This window comes from Chanodichthys erythropterus, chromosome 13 (assembly GCF_024489055.1).
Source record: "Chanodichthys erythropterus isolate Z2021 chromosome 13, ASM2448905v1, whole genome shotgun sequence".
NCBI classification, from domain to species: Eukaryota; Metazoa; Chordata; class Actinopteri; order Cypriniformes; family Xenocyprididae; genus Chanodichthys; species Chanodichthys erythropterus.
The window spans coordinates 12195275-12211203 of NC_090233.1; the positions used below are offsets into that span (position 1 = coordinate 12195275).

At 36.0% G+C, this 15929-nt stretch overlaps 1 protein-coding gene across 1 annotated transcript; it reads left to right on the top strand.

The window, feature by feature from the left end:
• The first annotated feature begins 11524 nt into the window (after positions 1–11524).
• her7 (hairy and enhancer of split related-7) lies at positions 11525–12689 on the top strand. The gene is made up of 3 exons (XM_067408094.1): positions 11525–11656; positions 11766–11861; positions 11966–12689. The coding sequence occupies exons 1-3, from the start codon at positions 11612–11614 to the stop codon at positions 12431–12433; spliced, it is 609 nt and encodes a 202-aa protein (XP_067264195.1). The 5' UTR covers positions 11525–11611; the 3' UTR covers positions 12434–12689.
• The last annotated feature ends 3240 nt before the right edge of the window (positions 12690–15929 follow it).

The window sequence follows — 15929 nt, forward strand, 5'->3', positions numbered from 1 at the left end:
CTATAAAACGTTCTCAAGTCGCCTCCATTGTTCTTTTTACGGAAATTGGACATTGAAGTTGCTTCGTATGAAGAGGCTATGAAAGTGTTTGAGTAATTTAGAATCTTGTTCAGTGCAAAACCATTAAGAGTTGGTTTCTGATATGCATCCCCACTGTCTGATGACCGTCGACCAATTAGTCAAATGTAAAACTTAGCGCACTCTCACCTGCTGGACCATTGCAGAGCAAATGGGCACGTGGAAACTTTCGGCACTTGAGCGCATGTTGCATAGAGGTGTGAATTTGCCACGCTTTCGAGCATGTGTGAGCACGCGTCGTCTGTGTATTATACGGCAAGTAAACGCAAATGTTTGAAAAAATATCCCATGTGACTGAGTGAATATCTAAATCTTAACCGCCGTCACATATTGAACTTGGTGGACATTTCGCCAGCATTCACTGGAGATGAGAAAATGGGTTTAACCAACACAAAATGGCGCGAAAGTAATGCCAAACATTAAACATTTCTGAATTTATATTAAATAAATGACTATGGCATTGGTTTCATACATATTGATGCTCATTCTCAGGGATTATCAGAAGATACGAGATTACACACGACGTGGATCGTTAGAGGCGGTTAGATTCAATTTGACCTATCATTGTGCTTATTAGCTATAGCATAGGCCTACTGTTGGAAACTGAGCAGATGCACGCACAGCATCAGATGGACTTTTTAGTAGGCCTAATCTATATGGATATAGAAGAGACATTTAGTGCATTCGTAGATCGTTTGGCTTGTGGTCTAAGCGCTATAAAAATATCGTATAGCCTAGGCTATATTATGTTAACACTGCCCACTAGGGGGCCTCAGTAAACTTCCAAGTGTGCTGCAAGATTGCTTAAGTGGTTTGGAGCTACTAAAGGTCTGGGTTGTCAATTATATCCCCGTCTGTTAAAATTATTTGTTTTCACTTATGTTAGCCTGTAATGTTCTGTGGATATTTTGAATTAAAATAAAAAAGGGAAGGGGAAAAAAAACTGAAGGTCTTCTTTTTTAATAAATTACAAAATGTAATTTATTCTTGATGACAAAGCTGAATTTTCAGTATCATTACTGCAGATCACATGATCCTTAAGAAATCATTCTAATATGCTGATTTGATGCTCAAGAAACATTTATAATTATTATTATCAATGTTGAAAACAGCTTAACATTTTTGTGGAAACAATGATACCATTCAAACATTTGTGGTAATACGACTAAGAAAGAGAGATTAATACTTTCATTCAGCAAAGATGCATTAAATTGATCAGTGGAGACATTTATAATGTTACAAAATATTTATATTTAATAAATTTAATAAATAAATTTCATGAATAAATGCTGTTCATTGAACTTTTTATCTATTCAAAGAATCCTGAAAAAAGTAGCCTACCACCATTTCCACATAAATATGAAGCAGCACAACTGTTTTCAATATTGATAAAAATAAGAAATGTTTTCTTGAGCACAAATCATCATGTTAGAATGATTTCTGAAGGATCATGTGACACTGAAGACTGGAGTAATGATGCTGAAAATTCAGATTTGATCACAGGAATAAATAACATTTTAAAATATATTCAAATTGAAAAAAAGTTATTTTAATCTTGAATAATATTTCACAATATTATTATTTTATTATATTATTAATACATTATTATTTTTTTAAACATTTTTAAAAATTGCACAAAAATACTGTAGGTACTGTATTCAGTTATGCTACAATGGTAAAAATAAATAAATAAAATGAAGACAAATATAGGCCTGTTTTAAGAGTGGGGTATCGAAATGCCTGTAAATTGATCCTGCACTTTTCTCATTATGTTGAATACTTTTCCACCTATAGAGCCTGATAAGTCAATAAAAATCTTTAAATATGTGATAGAAGAAAGTAAATGTACCCAAAAGCATCAAGGCAATTTGCTTGACACACCCCACTAAAAGTGCATTAGTCCATCACTGACATAAGTTGTTGTTTTACAGTATCTGTCTATCTCTTTTAATAAAAATGGTTCCAGATTAGGGTTCTTCAGATTGTAAGCCCAGTAGAAACCCTTTTGCTCCAAAAGTTTTTAATAGTGCTTTAAAGAACATAGCTGTATAAGTAGCTGAATTCTGATCTGATTAAATACATAAACAAATGTAATGCAGTCCAAGATCCAGTGAACAATTCTCAAATAGTCTATCAGTATGGGTTTATTGATGTAATTGACTGGCAGTTCCTCTCTGCAGGTGAGAGAGAATATGTTCACAAAAGATGCCACTGTGAATAGACAGTAAATGAGCACTTCACAAAGATAAAAGGAAAAAGTGGTGAAGTAATTTTTGCAACTGGACGTGTAAATGCTTAAACAAAAGTAATATTTGAAAACTATGGATCATAAATGGAATACCTATAGCTTACTTAGTGGAGAAAACTGGTCTCACTTATACCTTTTGTTAAAAAAAAAATGAAAAGAACAAGAAATTGATATGCTTGTGTGTAGAGTGTGTAGTTGAATGGTTGAGCCCCAAAAAAACACTAAACAATGGGGCTTTGATTTTTTTTTTTTTTTTACAATTATAGATTTAACAACAACAAAAAGCAATAAAGAAACTTAACTCCAACACACACACAAAACATTTCTGAATCAGAAAAAAATGCTGTGACTGCATGTTTATTCATAAACAAAAGTAATTTTTAAAAACCCCACCAGTTTGGTTCATAAAATTTATCGAAATAATCTTGAACAAGCAATTAAGCATTCTTTTATATTTTATATTGTTTGATGGCTAGGTTACAAATGTAGGTTATATGTAGGGTTACTTAAAAATGATTTAGGTACTAATGATGAATGGGCTAAGTTATTATTCATTTACTTTTACTCATTCATTCATTAATTCTTTCTTTCTTTATTTCTTATACGCCATAATTTGAGGCACGGTTTTTGTTTTTTTCTGAGTGCTATACAGCATTTCCCGTGGGAAACTGTAACAAAAAAGGGGCACACGTCCTTCTCTGCGTGGTTCTATTCTTATGGGTCCATTGACACATTTTGTTAACACCAAACGTGTGTCGATGAACCTGTGTTTTGGACAAACGACCCTTTGCTTTCGCCTCCTGATGGAACAGATTTATATAGATTTATAAATTTGCTCAAACAGTCTGGGGTGCGTTTCCCAAAGCGAACTATCGCAAGTTCCGTCGTTATAGAGTTCAACGGGACGACCATAGCTGGCTAACGATGCTTTCGGGAAAAGCACCCTTGTTTTGGAAGCCCATTTCCGCCACACAAGAAAAAATGCGTAGCCTTTGTCATAATTACGACATAAAAATTGGAAATTATTGCATAGGCAGTCATAATTATGTGATGAAAGTTGAAAATATGACATAAAAGTGTATTCGTGACGTGAGATAAAAAGTCGAAATTATGTATGTTATGGTGTTTTGTTTATTTCGACCTATTATCTCATAATTTAGACTTTTTATGTGGTAATTTCTTTTTACCTCACAACTTTGACTTTCTATGTCATAATTTAGAACTTAGTATGTACTAATTAGCCTATGACTGAAAGATTTTTTTGTGTCAGAAATGAGTTTCCATATATAGTTTTGGTAATACAGGAGACTTTTGGGTAGTGCAAACTTGCCATGCTTGCCTTGACTGTGAGGTGCAAATGCTCTTCGATGGGTTGTCAAACTTAATTCGGTTAGGTCTAATTAGTTTCATAAAATTATACATTTGAACACTGATCTTTTTCGAAATTTGCAACAACAACATAAACTAACGCTATAGTGATTTTTGTTTTAAAAGACAACATCACAACTACCTTTCAAAATGTTTTATTTTGGCGCTTGTGTAAACATTTAAATCTCGACAATAACCAACAGAGAATTCGAAGAGTGTTATGATGGGAACCAGCTATTTACCACGCTCTCCAAGTAACACGGAGTGCTTAAAGACACCTCAGCTCTTTTTATTACCTGTCAGAATTTGTACATTATTAGCCGAGCTCATGTTTCCCACGCTTCTCTCCAATAAACACGAGAACACAATGCAGTCTGCGTTCACATACAGTCTTCATTTTCTTCACCTTGGCGATGTTTGTGATTAGCCGTTTATAGATTGCCATCCATCAGGGCATGAAGTTAATGTAATCTTCCATCTTATTTTTCAGCGCGAAAGTAGGTGTTTTCTGTAATTTAGGAGATTTATGTGCGAGATTTCCGATTTATTAGCCGCTTTAGGGAAATAAACTGTAAAACTGTTTGCGCCACAAATTTTACAATTGACAATATGCTACATTAAAATAATATGGTAAGAAATACCAGTTTGCAATTTCAAGTAGCAAAACCAGCTGTTTTGTACAGCTAATAACACTGGAAGCGTTTACATTTACAAATGGCCGCTCCCGCTCTTCCCTAAATAAAAGTTACTGGGATGATATTCCGTTCTTTATGAGTGTCTTCTGTTGAGAGTTTCTCGTTTTTTCCTGCCTGTCTTTCTTCTTATTTTACTCAGCGACACTCATTACACCTTTGCATACAAAATGTCAAGAATAAAGCAACTGGCACGCGTTTAGGACCATTAAAGTGTGAGGGTTGAAACAATAAAAATAAGAAAGGCGGAGACGAGACGGTCTCTCTGGGGATATTAGCATATTGGTCTATATAGCCCACTATATTTTTTTAATAAATATTAAGCAAAAATACTAGAACGTAAACTATAACAACAGTGCGAAATTATTGATTTTCTTTTTGTAATGAAAAGTCTATTCAAAAAAGAGAAACATGATGGCGTCTCGCTGAGGATACAGACAGTCATTTTGGCTCGGTTTGCTTGCGTTAATATTGGACACTCTTGCTGTCTTGGGTGTAATGAAGAACCCCAAGAACTTATACAGAGTGAAAATTATTTCCAAACGTAAAAGACAGAAATTAGGCCTACACAACATGCATGGCAGTGCGGTATCACCTACACTGGGAAATCTTAATCTGGGATGTCACGCAAAGGGCACGAAATTGTGTAAATGTTTAAAATTAGCCAACAGGCAATCATTTCAAGAGTGTTATGATGGGAAGAAGCTTTTAGCCACGTTCTCCAAGTAACACGAACAACTTACACCTCACCTAGTAACATGGACTGACACCTAAGTCCTTTTTTACTACCTGTCAGAATTTCAAAATCTCCCACTCTATACCTAAAAAATAAGGATAGCCTACAGAAGTTACTGGGATGATATTCCTTTCTTTAAGACTGTTCTGTCGAGAGTTTCTCGTTTTTTCTGCCTGTCTTTCTTCTAATTTTACTCAGCGACACCCAGACCTTTGCATACAATTAAAGCGAAGATTAAAGCAACTGGCACGCGTTTAGGACCATTAAAGCGTGAGGGTTGAAGTGTTTGCTCGCATAAGAATAAGAAAGGCGGAGGTGAGACGAGACGGTCTCTCTGGGGATAGTAGCATATAGGTGTATACTACATTGTTTTAATAAATATTAAGCAAAAATACTAGAATGGTAAACTATAAAAACAGTGCGAAATTATTGATTTTTAAAGAAAAGCCTATTCAAAAAAAAAAAACATGGCGGAAACATATTTCGGGCTATGTTGCCTTGCATTAATAATGGACACTCTTTTGGATCACACGAAAATACGTATCAATGTCGTGGAATGTATATGCCAAAATGAGTTTTGGCGTGCATATGATACGCATTTTATGGCGTATTATGCACGAACCCCCAACCCGAGAGCATGTCATATACATGCGAAAAACTCACGCCAAAACTCGTTTTGGCCTACATTCTACGAGATTACACACGCGTAGGCTACTATTGATACGCATTCTCATGTGATCGTGTTGGAGCGTAACCCCAATAACTTATACAGAGAGTAAATTATTTCCAAACGTACAAAAGACAGAAAATTAGTTCTACACAACATGCACGGCAGTGCGATATCACGTTGAGAAATCTTAATCTTGGATGTCACACAAAGGGCGTGAAATTGTGTTAATAGCCTATTTAAAAATCGCCAACAGGCAATCATTTCAAGAGTGTTATGATGGGAAGAAGCTTTTAGCCACGCTCTCCCAGTAACACGAACAACTTACACCTCACCTTGTAACATGGACTGACACCTCAGTCCTTTTTTTATTACCTGTCAGAATTTCAACAATACAGCACATAGACGTTCCCACGCTACTCCTCAATAGACATGCAAGGGCATGGGAAAATATACAGCCTGCGTTCACATATAGACTCCATTTTTATCACTTCAATGGGACGAGTTTTTTGCCATTTACATGAACTGTGGTGCATCAGGACAGGCTTTTTGTCACCTTGAAGGCGTTAAGATATTTCTAAAAAATAATGTAGATATGATCACTTGTCAAATTTCTCTCAGTTTTTCCTTTAGGTTTATTTTAGCGAAGCATTTTCCAGTAAACAAACAGACGTAGATTTCCGCGGGAACAATCGCGGCTAGACACGTGCTGTTTGCATAGCCTATTACAGATTTAGCCAATCTTTCAGGCATCCAGGAGGAGGAGGTAAAGTTTTGCGTTAAGAAAAGATGTAGGCTATCTTCAGAAAATTAATGAACAAGATCTATTAACATAGTGATTTCAGTGCAATGAATAACGCACACGCAAGCTTTCATATGCACACGTGGATATGACTGTCCACGCGCACGCATTGTTCACAGGCGTGAAGTTGGCACGCGGCACGAGCCCAGCTGAATTATAAAGAGGTGTGAACACACGCTACCTTGCTACCCCCTGAAGATTTTCACACATTTTTATTGTACACACATGCTTAGGCTACACTGTAAAAAATGATTTTTTGAACTTGTAAATAAAGATAGCATAATTTAAGTATATTTTACAAACAAATCCTATTTTGTCTTTTTACTTCAGAATGTCATGTTTAATTCAATAAACTACTTGAGGTTTCGTTTTATTTTATTGTGCTTAAATACATAAGTAAATTTAAATGGAACTCCCCAAGTAATATTTACTTAGTATCTTGTCATATAATGAACTAATGCAAAAAAATGACAAACGCAAGTAAAACTTACTCCACGAAGCCAGGCAATCTATGCGCATGCGCTCTTGGTCCCCGAAGTGGCGCGCAGAGGAAGAGGAAAGCAACGGAAAATTTCCTGGAAGGACGATTTGATTTTTACACGGTAAGTTATAAAATATTTGTTTATTTAGTTATGTTTCCAGAGAAGTATAGAGCAATTAGGCTGTCTGCAGTTCTGGTGGTTAAAGAGTAAACGCATTAACTGTTATAGTCGACAGAGTTGAGTTTGCTAAAGAACCGATTAGCACAAACGGCATCTGTGTCGAAAACAATTGTCTTGTATTTTACATGTAATCTACGGAGAAGTTTAATGTACAGTGAAGTTTAAAATACACTTTGCCGGACGAGAGCGGCGCGATGCGTCGCGACAAATGCCAATAGAAGGGCGTCTGTTTATTCATCTGTGTGAATAAATAATTGTGCCCTCATGTGCTATCTGAATTATAAATACAAGTTTTCTAATTAGAAATTGGACATGTACAGCATCGAAAGTCAAATTTACGAACCCGGGATTATACCCGAGCCCTGAGATGGGTGGTCCATTAACTTTAAACGCGACGGAGAAAACCACTAATACCCCATTAATCCACATCAACTACACTGCTTTGTCTTATTCATAAAATAGATAAGCATTTGATGCATATTAATCAAGTAAAGAAGAGATTATACTCCTTATTGAAGCTATACAATAGTGATACATTTTCTAGTGTATGTGTTCAGGCAGCCTTAAAGAGATAGTTCACCCAAAAATAAAACATTCTTCACCATCAAGTTGTACCAAACCTGCATACATTTCTTTCTTCTGCTGAACACAAAAGAAGATATTTTGAAGAATATGGGTAACGTTAACCAAACAGTTAATGGACCCCATTGACTTCCACAGTATGAGGAAAAAAAAATACTACAGAAGTCAATGGGGTCCATCAACTGTTTGGTTATCAAAAATTTTCAAAATATCTTCTTATGTGTTCAGGAGAAGAAAAAACATCATCTTGAGGGTGAGTAAATGATGAAAGATTTTCATTTTTGGGTGAACTATCACTTTAACTCTACCAGATGATTGAAAATTTATTGTTGATAGGCTAATTACTTGAATGCAGTTGTTCCAAAATAAATTAAATTTCAAATCAAGTATATTTATTCAAATTTTATTAAAAGAAATCTATTTCTGACATTAACATTTCTAACATATGTTCCACAGATTGCACTCACTCACCGTTCAAGCTCATGGACAGCACTGTAGGAGAGGAAGATGCCAACACAGCTGACGTCGTTATCGTCATTGAGGGAAGGTGCTGTTTAACTCTGATTAAATCTGAGAGCTTTATGAACCACACATTGGCAGCAATGTCATTGGACCTTTTAAGGTCTGGATAAATAGTAAATACATAGTTAAAATAGTCATTGTGACTACAGTGGTTCAACCGTAATATTTTGAAGAGAGAGGTATACTTTTTGTGCACAAAAACAAAACAAATTCATTCAACAATTTGAACCGTTTCATACATAGTGAACTCAGTGCAGGATTCCATGTTTACATCTGAACGCCAGCTCATTTTATTAGCCGCCTCCTGAGTCAGCATCATGTTGACACAACCATGTTGTGCTGCTCACGTGTTCAGCTTCGGCCAGTACTTAGTCGACATATGGATGTAAACATGGAAGCCTGCATTGTCACTACCTATGACAATGGTTCAAATTGTTGATTTAAGTCTTTATTTTTGTTTTGTTTTTGTGTACAAAAAGTATTCTTGTCGCTTCATAACATGAAGGTTGAACCACTGTAATCATGTTGACTATTTTACAATGTTTTTACTATTTTTCCAGACCTCAAAAGGTGCAATGACATTGCTGCCTATGTGTGCTTCAGAAACCCTCGGAAGATGAACGAAGGTCGTATGGGTTTGGAATGACATGAGGGTGAGTACTTAATGAGAGAAATTTCATATTTATGTGAACTAACCCTTTAAACTATCCCCCAAAGCTGAGAAACACATTTGAAGTCTTTCAAAAATCTTTCTTGGGCTGGATGCTTTAAAGGGTTAGTTCACCCCAAAATGAAATTTCTCTCATTAATTACTCACCCTCATGTCGTTCCACACCCGCAAGAGACCTTAGTTTATCTTCAGAACCCAAATTAAGATATTTTTGATGAAATCTGAGGGTATCTGATCCACACATTGGCAGAAATGTCATTGTATCATTTGATGTCCAGAAAGGTAGTTAAATATTTTTAAAATGGTCAACTTGACTACTGTGGTTCAACCTTAATGTTATGAAGTGATGAGAATACTTTTTGTGCACAAAAACAAAACAAAAATAACGACTTGTTTACGTCCAAGTGCCTGTTCATTAGTGGCCGTTTCCTGCGTCATGCTGCTCACGTGTTCAGCTTCGGCCAATACTGACTTGCTGTTCAGACGTAAACAAGGAAGCCTGCACTGAGTTCACTATGTATGACAACGGTTTAAATGGTTGAATAAAGTGGTTATTTTTGTTTTGTTTTTGCACACAAAAAGTAATCTTGTAGCTTCATAACAGAGGTTGAACCACTGCAGTCACATTGACTATTTTAACAATGTTTTCAATTACCTTTCTGGATGTCGAAAGGTGCAATGACATTGCTGCCAATGTGTGGTTCAGAAACTCTTGGATTTCATCAAAAGTATCTGCAAAAAGTCTGCTAGTTGGCCATTTTGTTTGACACTTACACTTTTTGTATTTGCTCATTTGTTCAGCAAGTCTCTAAAAAGGTTTGTTATTTTAAATTAAGTTTGTACTATACTGTACTGTTTCACAGAAACGTTGTAATGCAGTGTAATGTATAAGTAAGTGTTGTATGTAAGATCACAGTTAAGCATCTCACGTTAAATTGTTGTGCTCTGTTAAACACATTGAAACATCTGTGATAGGATAAAGATGCTGAACCACTTTGGCCATGTTTTTGGCCAACAGCAGTTAATCTTAATGAATGTGTCCATTAATTTTTGTCCAATTGTTTTTATCATTGCCTTTGTTTAATCTGTTTTTTGAAGAGTTTAATTCAAATAAAAGTACTCAAGGAAAATGTCTGTTAGTGTTGTTTTTACTGAAAACATCAGTAGTAATACATCACAAATTATATTAAGTAATGTTTAAATAACATTTGAAGTAAAGGTTACTCAGGATAACTAAGAAAGATAACTAGGACTCTTTAAGTAAAAGAAATGCAATAAATCCTAATCTATTTATAAGCATTACTTAAGTAAAATTTACAAACAAAGAGACAATAAAATTTACTGGGAATTCCCAAGTAAACTTAACTTAAAATTGTCTAATTAAAGCTACTAATAATTATGTTTAGGCTTTTACTTGGCAATTTTTTGTAAATTTACTAGCCTTTTCTGAGTGAAAAAAATTTCCAAGCTTTTTTCAAGTAAATCCTACTCCAAATTTTTTACAGTGTACTGCAACTTGTGCCTCTTTTTTTTAGCAAAAGAAATTTATTGTGGGGGTAAAAAGCGTGGATTGGCACGCGCTTATCGAATTTAGCTTCATTTATTATTACGCACAGCAGTCCCCCTGTTTCTTTCTGGGTATATAGCCTACAGATATTCTTGCAAAAATGTAAAAAATAGCGGATAATTGCAAGTTTAAATTCAAATGCGCGTTTGAAGCAGCTGTCAATAAATGAGCGACAATAAGGAACCACAACTGGATTGAATTCAGCCTTGGTAACCTTATATTGAACGAATTCAATGTTCATATTTAAGAATTGTTTATAATGTTGCCGTTTCTGTTGTTTTATATCTAGGCCTATGCAACTTTTGTGATTGCTTAGTCATAACATCAGGTTTAAAGTTTTTTTTGTTGTTGTTGTTTTCTCAAGCTGCAATAATTAGGCTATGCTGTACAATTATGCGAAATTTTATTGCAAAATTCGAAACCAAGCAGAAGCACAGCAGCATGTTTCCAACAGTGGAAATAAGACTGTTGAAAGTTAAAAGAGAGCTTTTTATTATTATAATGGCATCTGTCTCACCAGTGGCGCGTGCAGGGGCTATTGATATGCACATTTACTGGAAGCGTGACGCTCGTTCTCTCAAGCGCACACGTGCCCACGGAAGTCTAGGTGTCAGTGAGCGTGCACCATCAGTCCTTTTGATCTAAGATTGGCCTGAATGTCTTCAATACGGTGGAGATTATATATTAGCTACAGTTAAATGATCAAACGTCGTTGAAGTCGTTTAATATTAAACGACTACATGACCTTTAACATTACAACAACTTTTAATATTACAACCTATATCTTTTTAGTGTTTTTAGCTGGGAACAAACTGTACACGAGCGCTTCAGTGATTAGTCTGTGACAGGGAGTGGGCGTGGCTTATCACCAAGCGCCTGGGATGCCTATAAATATCTGCGCTCAGCTTCAGACTGCATCTCACAGTTGTCTGCAAGCCTCGAGGAGAGCTCTTTTCCCAGCATACCTACTAGAAGAGAACTTTACTGGATATAAACATTGCTTGGAGTGGATGTGCCATGAAAATCCTTGGAGAAACTGAGACCATTAAAATGGACAGAAAGGTAAATATTTATTACTTTGCATAAATCTCAAATTCTAACACTGTAGACCAGCATGTGTATTTTGTGCTTGTAAAACCTGACCTGACATTAGTCTTGATGATTTCCGCAGTTGTCGAAGCCTCAGGTAGAAAGACGAAGAAGAGAAAGGATGAATCGGAGTCTGGAAAACCTGAGAAGTCTTCTTTTGCAAGGCCCTGAGCACAATGTAAGAACACCATACTTCTTCATCTCCTCAACATAATGCTGCCTTTCAGCTTATTGTCTAGATTATATATGCTTGGTCTAAATTCTCCTCTCTCATTTTTACAGAGTCCTTCTCAAAGAAGAATAGAGAAAGCAGAGATCCTGGAATACACAGTCCTGTTTCTGCAAAACTCTGTTGCTCAGGCCAAGAAAGCGAAGGACGTGGAAGGAGGAGAAAAACGTCAGTTTATGGACGGCTTTTCTTCATGTCTTCAGAAAGCGGCCCGTTTCCTGTCAGATGAAGGTGATGCCTGTGGACTGGAAGCAACACTGTGTCAGCGTCTGACTCAACCCTGCATGTCAACCAGCATCAGACTGCCTGTCAGAGTCCAGAACTCCTCCAGAACGCAGCTTCCAGATTCACAGAGCTCTGTTTGCAAACTAGGACTTCCGTCAGCATGCAGGAACATTGTGTCACACTCTGCCAGGAATCCATTCAGAAGCACAGACTCCAACACACTGCATGCGACAGCCCGGCCAACCTCTCAGCACCAACAGCCAGTCAGACAGACAGTCTGGAGACCTTGGCCTTGAGAGAGATCAAGGCAGAGAAATGGACTCAAAATAGCGGGCTTGTGTAATAATAAGACATGTTTATTTCCACAAAAAAAATGTTGTGTAATGATTGTATCATCTGACATCACATTGGAAATGTAAAATGTGTAAATAGTTTATGATAAATTATGGCAATATATTTTTACAGTTTATTTTTTTCTCTTTTGCATGATCTGTACTGGGTGTATGATCATATGTAATACATAACTGATGTATGTATTTATCTATTTTGCACATTTATTTATTCATGACATTCCCTTAGAGATTGAAACAAATGCATTCCATCATTAAAATTTTAAAATGAATTAGTGTTATGTGTATTTTTTTCTTCTTCCTGTAAATATAATATTAATCATTTATGGTCGCTTTCTGCACGCGCCGAACATTTAAACTAGGCTTTGATCATCAAAGCCTTTGAAATGCGCGCGACCAAATGTGACGCGCATGTGTCAGTCTTTGAGGCGCCGAATGGCCGGCACACTTCCACACGACTTCTGTTCTCACACCTCTGCTTCCTCTGCTCATCTGTCTGCTCAGATAATAAATAAACAGTGCGAAAGGGCGCCACGTGCCTTGGCACCTTGGAGACATCCGCATAAACAAAGCTATTTTGGTTTTGTCAGAAAGCATTGACATGCCGTGAGCACAGTCTGACCCATGATATTTTTGACTCTAGTTATGGGCTACAATTTGTCTCAAATCACTGATTTATAGAATTGACTATTGTTGTGTGTTTTAAAAAAATACGCACGGACAAAGCGAACACTTCTTATGAGCAGCATGCCAAGAGAAATTTAGGTTTAAAACTCTTTTTAATTATTTTTCAACTGCAAGTGTATTCTTTAGTCTGGGAAAGACTCCTGGACATCTGAGAGATGCTAATGACCAGACAAAAGGCTGAACTGTTACCTGGTTTAACACGTCTCGGGCTCAGGATTTTGTCTCGCAAGTGTCAAGTCCACACGACTCAACGACTGGCACGCGCATTTCCATCCGTTTGAAGCAGAGACGCGTGAATTTTTTTACACAATAAACCTTATTGTGGCCAGGGAATGATGGTCAGATGTCTTTCCCACGCCTCACGGTTGTTAGGGTTTTTCTTTAAGGTTGTTAGGTTTTTTAACAATTCGAACAGCTGCTTGTTTCCCAATAATAGCTAATTAAAAAAATAAGAAGAAATCAGCAGAAGAAGGGTAACGTTTTACAACGCCCAATAATGACGCTGTTTATTGTGCCCTTATTCTGCGATTAATTTTGAAAATGTTTGGAATAATTTATATATATATATATATATATTTTTTTTTAAATAAGACTTATGTTCACCAAGGCAAGGCTGCATTTATTTGATAAAAAAAAAACACAGTAAAACGATAACGTTGTGAAATATTATTTGGAAAAATTAAAGAAGTAGGCTATTTAAATATATTTTAAAATGCTATTTATTCCTGTGATCAAAGCTGAATTGTCAGCATCATTACTCCAGTCTTCAGTGTCACATGATCCTTCAGAAATCAATATGATGACTTGCTGCTCAAGAAACACAATTATCAGTGTTGAAAACAGTTGTGCTGCTTCATAATTTTTGTGGAAACCGTGATGCATTTTTCTTCCCAGGATTCTTTTATGAATATAAAGTTCAAAAGAACAGAATTTATTTGTTATAGAAATCTTTCGTAACATTATAAATGTCTTTAAAATCACTTTTGATAAACTGAATGCATCCTTGCTGAATATATTTTTTAAAATCTTACCTCAAACTTTTAAATGGTATCACGGTTTACACAAAAATATTAGACAGCAAAAATATTTCAGCGTTGATAAAAATAGGACATTTTTCTTGAGCACAAATTATCATATTAGAATGATTTCTAAAGGATCATGTGACACTGAAGACTGGAGTAATGATGCTGAAAATTCAGCTTTGATCATAGGAATAAATTACATTTTACAATATATTCAAATTGTAATTTAAATTGTAATAATATTTCACATTTTTTAATGTATTTTTGATCAAATAAATGAACCCGTGGTGAACATAAGAGATTTTTTAAAATGTAGCCTGTTCAATCTTGTTTTTGCTTATTTTGCAGGAGTTTCTTTGTCTCGGAGTGTGAACATAAACCACTGTTATAAATTCATGCACAGTCAAAGACTTTAAAAAAATGTATGACACGTTTTACCTGGTCAGTTAGATCATTTAGATGTGTTACAGCTATAGTGGCAAACAACGTAAAGGCACAGGTGAAAACAGTGCCTCCTAGTGGAATTCTAAGCAAAACGACAATAAAAAATTGTCTTCCTCTGGCCAGCACATATAGAAAATTCTGTATATTTACTGTATGGCTATATTACCCAATTCTCAATTTAAATGTCTATTGAGACTACTTACCACTGACCACTTACCTTAAGAGCACCTGAACTTCGACAAGATTAATGTACCTGTACTGTGGCGGTGAGGCAAACCTACTCTGTGGCTATATGGAGCTGTGCTGTGGCTTCAGCAGCCTTGGCAGATACCTCAGGGATGCCAGCAATGAAAGAAACCTCGAGGCAGTATTATAGTGCCTTAAAACCCCCAGTGAGCAACACTGAGACCACTACTCTGCAACTGTGATGGTGAGGTGGCTCTGAGATGTGAGGCCTGGGCTGTGGGTGGCTGTAAGGGGTGTCTGGACTGTGAAAACATCACTGATGCTGTGGGCACCTGGGCTTTATTCATAGCACTGAGGAGTGAGCGCTGGCCTTGACAGGTAAAAGGTATATGGCAATTGTTGTTTTAATGATATGCAATCTGACATTATCGAGTATGTCCCTCACTTTGCAAAAATCAAACAAAAACCCGCCTAGAGAGAGCATACACTGCGTGATTTACTCTATTAAAATGCCCCTGTATGAGAATTTGTCCTTTAGGCTACATTTATATCATATGTTATAGTTAAAAAAATGACACAAAGATTGCCGTTTTTTCCCAAACATCAGCACAATTAAAAATGCAATATTAATTTTATACAACGGTTTAATAAACTTACATTTTAGACATTGCCTCTTTTTCTCTATTTTGTGACAAAAATAGTTCCAAACAAAGCCACAGCAGAACGGTTTGCATCTTTGAGGAACACAAAGAGGTGCTTCATTACTGAATATCACAGTTTTTTTGTCACATTTTCAAAACTGCCTGTTTTTGTTTTTTTTTTTTCAAAATTTTACACACAAATCCAAGAACTGCACACACAAAATGCAAAATGCCAAAATGAAGCACTGCATTCAAAATATCTCCAACACATCTCAAAAGCAAATATTTGTCTTACATTGCAAACGCATTTGCCATAATATTCTATTTTTGGATATCATGTAGTTATTCAAAACCTAAAGCTCTTCTTTCATGAGATTTTATGTTCATTTTGAAAGTAATTAGCAGAGAGATGTTGAAAAATTCACGGTAAACATAAAAGCAAGATTGAAACCAAATTTATTG